Source organism: Sardina pilchardus, chromosome 8 (assembly GCF_963854185.1).
Source record: "Sardina pilchardus chromosome 8, fSarPil1.1, whole genome shotgun sequence".
NCBI classification, from domain to species: Eukaryota; Metazoa; Chordata; class Actinopteri; order Clupeiformes; family Clupeidae; genus Sardina; species Sardina pilchardus.
Window position 1 is genome coordinate 30,502,418 of NC_085001.1, and position 10,000 is coordinate 30,512,417.

A 10,000-nucleotide genomic window follows, 5' to 3' on the forward strand; every position below is an offset into this window, starting at 1 on the left:
TGTGTGTGTGTGTGTGTGTGTGTGTGTGTGTGTACTGTATGTGTGTGTGGTGTGTGTGTGTGTGTGTGTGTGTGTGTGTGTGTGTGTGTGTGTGTGTGTGTGTGTGTGTGTGTGTGTGTGAGTGTTTGTGCATGAGAGAGAGAAACATCTCTTTGAGAACAGCCATCTACTGCTGTGGAACAAATGACATCACTCCAGCGAGACTCTCAGACTCCCAGACACATTTCTTTCATCTCTCTCTCTCTCTCTCTCTCTCTCTCTCTCTCTCTCTCTCTCTCTCTCTCTCTCTCTCTCTCTCTCTCTCTCTCTCTCTCTCTCTCTCTCCCTCTCTCTCTCCCCTTGCTCTCCCTCTGCCTCTCTTTCTCCATCTCTCTCACTCTCACCCTCTCTAAATCCCACACACTCTCTCTCTCTCTCTCTGCCCCCCACCTTTTCTCTGTGTGTGCCTTTGTCTCTGTTTTACATTGTTACCTCTCTCTCTCCCTCTCTCTCTCTCTCTCTCTCTCTCTCTCTCTCTCTTGGTGTCTCTATAGGTCTCCCTCTCTCCTTCAGCTCCTTTTCTCATTTTTCTGTCTGTTTTTCTCTGGCACATCTCTCGCTTTCTGTCTTTTCTTCTTCTCTCCATCTGAGCCTTTGCATCCTGCTCTTTACTGACCTTTTCCTCCATCTACTCTCTCTTTCTCCTTCCCTCTCTCTCTCTTTCTCCCTCCCTCTCTCTCCCTCTCTATCTCTCTCTCTTTCTCTCTCTCTTTAACTACATCACTCTATTCTAATGTCCACCTTTTATGTCTGATCTATACCCCCTCTCTCTCTTTCTCTCTCTACCTCTCTCTCTCTCTCAAATTCAAATTCAAATTCAAATAGCTTTATTGGCATGAATGTAAAATTTTACAATGTTGCCAAAGCAGTAATTGCATCAAATAATTAGACATTAATTATAACAACAATTAATTATAGCAACAATTGACATGGACTATGGAGAATACTAATAATAAAATAAATTAAAAAAAAATGATAATAATAATAATAATTATAAAAGAACATTAAGACATCCTCACTCATACACACACACACGCACACACACACGCTCAAGCACACACATAATGATAATAATAGTAATGATAATAATAATAATAATAATAATAAAAATAAATAAAATAAAAAAAAAATAAAAAAACTTAGTGGCTTGCCCAGTGGCTGTCTCTTGCTTTATGGCATTCTGTCACATATCGTGCCGCTAGTGGTAGTAATGTTGTGTATTCTCCTAATATGTATTTAATTTTGATGTCGTTATTTAAATTTCTGAAATGTGGGATTAGTTTTTCAAATTTTGGGAAATATATTAATCTAATGTTTTCTAAATGTTTACAATATAAAAGAAAATGTTTTTCATTTTCAATTTCTTGTGTGCAGCATGTGCATACCCTCTCCTCTTTTGGTTGCCATGTCTGTTTGTGGCGACCTCTTTCTATGGCTAGTGTGTGGTCACTGAGTCTGTACCTAGTGACTGGTTTTCGGATCTGGGGGTCTTTTACAATGTATAAATATTCAGCTATTTCATAATCTCTTTCTAATGATTGGTATATTTCCATTTTACTTTGAGTTTTAATTGTGTTTTTCCAATGCTGTATGTACTTTTCTTTTTGTTGTGTCATGATTTTCTTGTGGTTTATTGTGTTGATATTTGAATTGGTGTTAGAATTTAAATGTATTATTAATTGGCTGAGGGCACTCTTTGTAATATTTTGTTCTTGACACCATAGGGCTTGATATTTGTAAGAATGTGGGTCACTGGACTTGAGGTGATTGTAAAATTTAATTGCTCTTTTTTGGATTTTTATTATTAATGGAAATTGACCTAATTCAGCTCTAGCTCCATTATTTGGTGTTGATCTATGTACTTTTAGTATGCCTTTACAAATTTGAGTATGAAGTGATTCTATGATTTCTTTTTCCCAGTTATGAAAGTCTTGATTTCTTAATGGTCCCCATATCTCACTCCCATACAGCGCAATTGGTTCAATTATATTATTTACAATTTTTAGCCAGATTGGAATTGGTATTTCATGTTTTATTGTTCGTTTGATTGTGTAAAAAACTTTCATTGCTTTATCTTTTAATTCTTTTATAGCTAGATTGAAATTTCCAGTTGACGTGATTTTTAGACCTAAATAATTGTATGAATTTGTGTGTTGAATTATGGTATCGTTAAGTTTAAATATTGATTTTGTTCCCTGGCCCCTTGATCTGTTTTGGAATGTCATGATTTTTGTTTTTGCAATATTAATTTTTAATGCCCATGTTTGACAGAATGCATTTAATATGTTTAGTAATTGTTGTAACCCCTCTTCAGTTTTTGACATAATTACCAGATCATCTGCAAATAATAAACATTTAATCTCTGATTCTTTTAATTTGAACCCTGGAGCGGATGAGTCATTTAGTTGTTTTGCCAATTCATTTATATATATATTGAACAGTGTGGGACTTAATGGGCATCCCTGTCTAACACCTCTTTGTTGGTGGAAGAAGTCTGTTCTGGAGTTACCCATTTTTATTGCACAATTGTTGTTTTTATACATGGATTTTATAGTTTCAAATGTTTTTCCTCCGATTCCATTATTTAATAGTTGTAAAAATAGGCCTTCATGCCAAACTGAATCAAATGCCTTTTCAAAATCTATAAAGCATGAGTAAATTTTTGATTTGTTTTGATGTGTGTATTTCTGGATAATTGTTTGCAGGGTAAATAAATGATCTGATGTTCTTTGTTTTGGTAGAAATCCAATTTGGCTGTTGTCTAAGATGTTATGTTCTTTTATAAAGTTTTGAATTCTTTTGTTTATGATTGAGCAAAATAATTTTCCAAGATTACTATTAACACATATGCCTCTATAATTGTTGGGATCAAATTTATTTCCATTTTTATATATTGGGGTAATTAGGCCTTGATTCCAGGTTTCAGGGAAGTTACCTGTAAAAAGAATTATGTTAAATAATTTGAGTAGAACCATTCTAAATTTTGTATCAGTATACCTAATCATTTCATTTGAAATTCCATCGATACCACACGATTTGTTTAGATTGAGTTTTTGTATTTTTTCTATTAGTTCTTGTTCAGTTATATGGAAATCAAGGGGGTTTTGATAATCTTTGATTTTTTCTTCAAATATTTCCAGTTTCTTAACTATTTCTAATCTAGTTGGGGTTACATTTACATTTTTATATAGGTTCTCAAAGTGAGTTTTCCAGACGTTTCCATCCTGTAGAGCCAAATTGTCTTTTGTTTTATAAAGGGTATTCCAATTTTGCCAGAAGTTGTTAGTGTTTATTGATTCTTCCATATTTTTGAGAATGTTATTTGTGTGTTGATCTTTCTTAATTTTCAGGGTTTGTTTGTATTGTTTGAGGATTTCATTATATTTAAGTCGTATTTCTTGATTGTTAGGGTCTCTGTGTTTTTGATTAGAAATAGTTCTTAGATTTTTACGTGAATTCCTACAATCTTGGTCAAACCATTTTTCCTTATTGTATTGTGTTTTAATGTTTGGAGATTGTTGTTTTTTCATATTGCTCATTATTGCTGTTTGATGGAATATTTTTGTAATATCATTTACCATTGTATTAGTACCGTCATGATTCTGGGGGTAGATTTTGTTTAGAGCCACATCGAGTAACATTTGAGTATGTTGATTGCTGATAGCCTTTAGATAATTGTCTTTGGTGTCCTTTTTCCATTTAAAGATATATTTTAGTTTTATCATTTCACAAGGTTCATTAATTATTTGATTTGGTTCTCTCTGTTTTAAGTAGATTGTTATTTTACTCTTTCCCTCTTTTCTCTCTCTCTCTCTCTATCTATCTATCAAATTCAAATTCAAAGGGTGCTTTATTCTCTCTCTCTCTCTCTCCATCTCTGTGTCCTCTCTGTCTGGTATTGTGGTGCTGTTGTCTGCTCCTCTCTGCTGGGAGTGTTTGAGTGTGTAACCTTTTAAGGTGTTTGTGTCTGTCCTGCAATTCTGTCCAGCCTCACCTCCCAAAGTGGAGCTCTGACTGCTCAACACCCTGATACACTCAACACAGTCAACACTTTTAAACACACTCAACATACTTAACACTTTTAAACACACTCAACACACGCAACACTTTTAAACACACTCAACACGTTTAAGCACACGCAACACATGCAACACTTATAAACACACTCAACACTTTTAACACACTCAAAACTTTTAAGCACACTCAACACACTCAAAGCTTTTAAACTCACTCAACACACAAACAGACACCTGCACTCTCTCTCTCTCTCTCTCTCTCTCTCTCTCTCTCTCTCTCTCTCTCTTTCTCTCTCTCTCTCTCTCTCTCTCTCTCACATACACACTAATATATATATACACCCACACACACACACACACACACACACACACACACACACACACACACACACACACACACACAGGTAAATGTCATCACCTGAATGGTGCTTTGTGACCAGGTCTGAGGGATGAAGTGACTCTTTAGAGTGTGTGGTGAGTGATTAGCTGATAGTCAAGCTGCTAGTTATTACTAATGTGAGCACACACACACAGACAAAGACACACTCATACAGCTGTGTTTAGACAAACACAGCCACAGCCACACACACACACACACACACACACACACACTCATTTCAGTGTGACTTTTCAGATATGTTAATGTGTAACAGCATGCCCTAGAATAGAACTGATTTGATTTCACAAGCAGGAAACGGAGTGGAACAAACACCCTAGAGAGCTCTGAGTAGCAACGACCGCAACAACAACAAACACACACACACAATCACACACACCTTGTCAAACGCAGCTGAGGGCTGACACACCACATTATGTACACAGAGCTTTCAACAAACATACCTGAGGAACACACACACACACACACACACACACACACACACACACACACACACAAAGCTATCTGCAAACACTTCTGATTGCTTTGAACAAAGCACACACAAATACACACCTACAGTATCTCAGTAAGCACCCCTGTGTCCACTACTGCCCAATCCTAAAAAATTCTATCTGAAGGTTCTGTATCCAGCTGGACCGGCCTGTGGAATTCAGTTCTAATGGGTTCTGTTCTGGTGGGTTCTATCTGTTCTACTGTTGGGTTCTGACCTTGGTAGTGCATGTCTCCACCACAGCAACAACAAACACACAAACACACACACACAAACACACACACAGACACACACACACACACACACACACACACACACACACACACACACACACACACACACACACACCTTGTCAAACGTAGCTGAGGGCTGACACACCACATTATGTACACAGAGCTTTCAACAAACACACCTGAGGCACACACACACACACAAAGCTATTAGAAAACACTTCTGATTACTTTGATCAATGCACACACAAATACACTCCTGTCTCAGCAAGCACCCCTGTGTCCACTAATGGCCTAAAAACTTTATCTGAAGGTTCTCTATCTAACTGGATGGGCCTGTGGAATTCGGTTCTGATGGGCTCTGTTTTGGTGGGTTCTATCTATTCTACTGTTGGGTTCTGACCCCTGGTAGTGTGTGTCTCCATGGCGACTCACCTGAGGGCTTGTCGGTGGTGGACGGGCTGTGCGTGCCGCTGGGCATGGTGGGTAGCGGCGGCGGCACCTTGGAGTTCTGGTCGCTCTGGATCTCGTTGGTGATCTGGTTGTTGCGGCCGTACGTGGGCGGCTGGTAGGGCCTGCTGACCGGGGGCGAGGCGGGCTGCTGCGGGGGGGGCTGCTGCGGCGGGGGCTGGGGCTGCGCTCGGGGCACCGGGCGAGCGGCGGGCACCGCCGCCGGCGAACTCCGCCCGCGCTGGTGCGGCTGGCACTGCTCCTCCAGCCGGGCGATGAGCGCCGACTGGTTGTTGGCCAGCGCGGCCAGGTGCTGGTACTTGTGCTCCAGGTCCCTGTAGCGCGTGCCCAGCTGCAGCATCTCCGAGGTCTGGTTGAGGATGCGGTTCTCCAGCTGGGCCAGCTCCAGCGCGTTGTCCCGCTTGCGGATGATCTCGTGCAGCAGCTGCATGTAGAGCTGCGTGACGCGCGAGTTCATGTTGCGGCTCTCCTTGCGCAGCAGCTTGACCTCGTTGACCACGCCGCCGTCCACCTCCACCAGCTGCTGCAGCGTCTCGATCTGCCGCTTCTGCTTGTGCAGCTCGCCGCCGAGCGTCTCCAGCTCCTGCTTGTGCACGCGGGCGCCGACCGCGCCCGGCGAAGTGTCCGACTCGCGCGAGTTGACGCAGATGGCGCCGGTCACTTTGCGCTGCGGCACGATGAACGTGTACGAGCACTTCTCGGACGCGGCGGCGGCGGCGGAAGGGTCCGGGGGCGCGCGGCGAACGCGGCCGGCCGACAGGAACTCGGCCTCCGGCCCCTCGCTGCTGTCGAACTCCTGCGCCCCCTGGTTGACCTCTGACTCTTTGTTGACCTCCGACCCCTGAGCTGGCCAGCTGCACAGCAGCAGTAGTAGCATCGCCGCGGCGGGGAAAGCCATGGTCACTCACGCTGTCTCACCGTCGCACTCTCACAAACACCTGTCCACCTGCTGGGACAACAAGAGAGAGAGAGAGAAAAGAGGGAAAGAGGGAAGGAGAGAGAGATGAGAGGGGAAGAGAGAGGCAGAGAAAGAGAGGTGGGTTAAAATCATGTCTGATCTGACACATTATCATCTCTCCAAACTTCAGTCTAGTGACCTGACTGCATTGGTCAGTCTTGGTCTTGGTTATCTAAGCCAGCGAATATACAGTAGTACCTCCATCCACAGAGCCTCTCATTAAGTCATGTGCAATGTGTGAACTACTATGCCTTTGCTCCGTTAAAAACAATGGAGTTCTATTCTTTTTTCTTGATGCGTCGCGCCGCGTACGTTCTAAAGCAGAATTTTAGAAATTGAACATTCTAAAGAATTCCCGGGTTCATTGAATTCAACAGACCTTGTTTACACGTGTCTAGAGTTTGAAAAAAACGGATATTTTGATATGCGTTTGTTTTAATAATCGCGTTTACACGGCATTCGATTAAAACATATATCCATACACACTGGAATGCAAAACTATTCCAAATACGAATGTTTACAGAATGACGTCTACTTCTAGGCTACATCTGCGTGCCTTGCCCTACCCCCTTTCAGTTCATGGCAGGTGAGGAAAGACGCTAGTTTACCAGTGTATTAGTTAATCAGTTTGGCCAAATTGACAACGTGTTGGAATGGACGACACAGTATGAAAGAACTAATATGAGATGGAGATGAACGGTCAGTTAGGTTATATCAGGGCTGAGCGTGACAGTCACGCAATTTGACCCATTCTCACACAACACGCCATACATTTCTCACACTTATTTTCCCCTTTCAGTATTATTTTCAGGATAATAAACTTTGGTCCTTGTCTTGCCTTGCCGTAGTTCGAGCAACTCTGATTGACTGACCGCAATAACGAATCCATCAGTCTTTTGTGCCTAAATCTAACCAACCGCGGAAGCCAAAACGCAATATAAACCAATGAGAAGCAACGTAAGGCGGGCCTTGGCGTTGAGCGCTGAGTCCCACATTTAAAAAGATCTACTTGCTAGATTTTGTTCACTGTTGATTCGGTTACATGCTGCCACTCAGACATGCCACCACTACGACATGCTTCCATTTAAACATGCCTCTATTTTCGACATGCTGCCAATACACATTTTAGTAGCCTACCCCCATTCCGACAGTTTACAAATCCTGTTTCAAGTCAATTTAACGGACCCTATAAGCCCGACGGACGCAAAGTGCGTCAAAAAACACACCCATTCTTCTCTGTTAGGCTACTTCTCTGTCAAAAAATAAGGCTTGCATGTCAGATAAAAGAGGAGAGCTAGATCTAGCCATATACCAAATACAACATTCTAGGCCATAAAACAGACGAAGTGACAGCAAAATAATAACTTAATTTAGCTCCACTTAGTCCGCGAATAATGAGACAGAGAAGAATGGACTTATATCAATGAAAACTGCTGTCTTTGGTCTTTGCTGTCTATTTATTTATTTTCCGGGGACGTATAGAGCCGAAGTCCCGCCCTTCTACTTCCGGGCTATGGGACCTATTTCACGATTTTTTATGCATGGGAGTCAATGGAGAGATAACAATTATTTTTTGGTCCCGTTCGAGTTGGACCGTGCATTTCACATATGATGTGTGGGAATTTAAAAGATAATTTTTCACATTAATAAAGTTCTGTTTTAAGTTAGACTTTAAAAGTTATGTAAGTTTTGTGCGAATCCGTTCAGTGGACTACATATCTCGTCTCAAACAATGCACGTCACCAACTAGCAAACGAGAGGCTGGCTAGTTAGCTAGCTATTATATGCTAGTTAACGGTTACATCTTGCTGTCAGCTAAGTCACTTAACAGTAGTGTTTGTACAGTCTATGCATGAAATACAACTTATCTGATGAGTTTAATCCTCTGACTCTTGATATTTTCATCGGCAAGGGGGAAGCTCAAATAAGACCTGTTGCTGGCGCCCTTGGCTGTGAATTGGTGTAACGTCACTAACGCGACTGATGTGTTTGTAGTCGTTGGAAACACGATCTTTCACACTGTTGTAATTCACTAGTTACGACATACTTTTCAAATGTCTTTACGTGAAAAATTGTCATTAAAATTGACAAACATCATATGGGTAATTCAAGGCACAAGACAATCGGGACCAGAAAATAATTTATCTTTCTCCATTGACTGCCATTATAAAAAAATCCAAAGATAGGTCCCATGGAGGCAATCGGAAGGGGCGGGACTTCGGCTCTCTATGCGGAAGGTGTTGTAGGCTACTGTCAAGGCCGCGCCTAAAGCGATGGGGGGGAAACCCTATATGTCATGCAGTCATCCTAAGTTAAACATTTAAATGTACAAAAATCTGCCACTAACACTTCATGGTCGGCTACTGTCTGTGTGCAAATCGGCGTTGCATGCCAGGCCAACAGCATCCCATTCCCTGTCAAAGTTCAATAGAATATCCGAGAGATTTAGCAGATTTGGGGTCAATTTAAAATCTACGGAAGGCTAGCAGCTACACTGAAAACCGAAGTAAGGGCAACGTGGCTAAAATAAATCAAAACTTTATTTCAACACCAGCATTTACACCCACGTCAATAATGGCTATGCGGTGGATGTTAGAAGTACACACCCATGACTGTAAAACATCAGAGCTGTTTTGTGATTTTAGTAAAAATGGCTTAGTGAACAGGTGGCTCAGAATGCCTTGTGTCCACATATCCTGCGATCTTACATCCAATCAATAATAATTTTATTCATAGACTACATTTTAATAAAGGAATAGCCTATAGCTATGCCGTGATGTTGGCTAGGCTAAGTGCGGTATCCAGTTGTGTTCACGGACAATGTCATGTCCCAGCTTGTGTTAGTTTGCACATAAGGCCATAAAACTGAAAAGGTCGAGAGGGGACTGTATGAAAGTGTTAGCAGAAAGGTAGCAGAGCAAACACAGCGCGTTTCAATGCAAACTGCATTATTACTCTGTCGTGGCAAAACTGACGAGACCCATAGACAAAACTTATATCAATTTATAACGTGCTAGTTGCTACTTCTCAGACACTGTAATTAATCATGCACAGCGGCCAGAATAGCAAACACACAGCCTACCTTATATTAATACTTGTAAAATCCTCTAGGTTTGGAAATGAATGACTTAATCCAACATGTTATAATCCATAGAGTACGCATATGTTCGCAAGATTTGCTGGCATGCTGGTTACGGTTACGCTATGTTGCTTGGCGCCAGTTAGTTGCTGGTGTCACAGGGTGAGACTACTTGGCTGCTGAATCTGCGTGAGGTGAGCACGAAATAGTATGCGAAATATTTAAAAATGAATCGCACTATATCAGACAGGTGTGTAGCATGATGCTGCACACACGTGAAATGGAATTGACACACGACACAATCGAACGCGTCATCGTTT

At 41.6% G+C, this 10,000-nt stretch overlaps 2 protein-coding genes across 5 annotated transcripts in view; one reads left to right on the forward strand and one right to left on the reverse strand.

The window, feature by feature from the left end:
- Nucleotides 1–10,000, forward strand: part of LOC134089193 (ras-specific guanine nucleotide-releasing factor RalGPS1) — a 175,439-nt gene that overhangs the window by 73,270 nt on the left and 92,169 nt on the right. The gene's annotated exons all lie outside the window — the stretch shown is intronic.
- Nucleotides 1–10,000, reverse strand: part of LOC134089192 (angiopoietin-related protein 2-like) — a 30,052-nt gene that overhangs the window by 10,259 nt on the left and 9,793 nt on the right. The window contains exon 2 of one of the 2 annotated variants that reach the window (XM_062543547.1): nt 5,608–6,589. In XM_062543547.1, coding sequence (XP_062399531.1) covers nt 5,608–6,541 — 934 coding nt within the window. In that variant the 5' untranslated portion in view covers nt 6,542–6,589. Of the gene's footprint in view, nt 1–5,607; nt 6,593–10,000 lie in introns of both variants that reach the window. The other variant, XM_062543546.1, reaches the window with a different exon arrangement.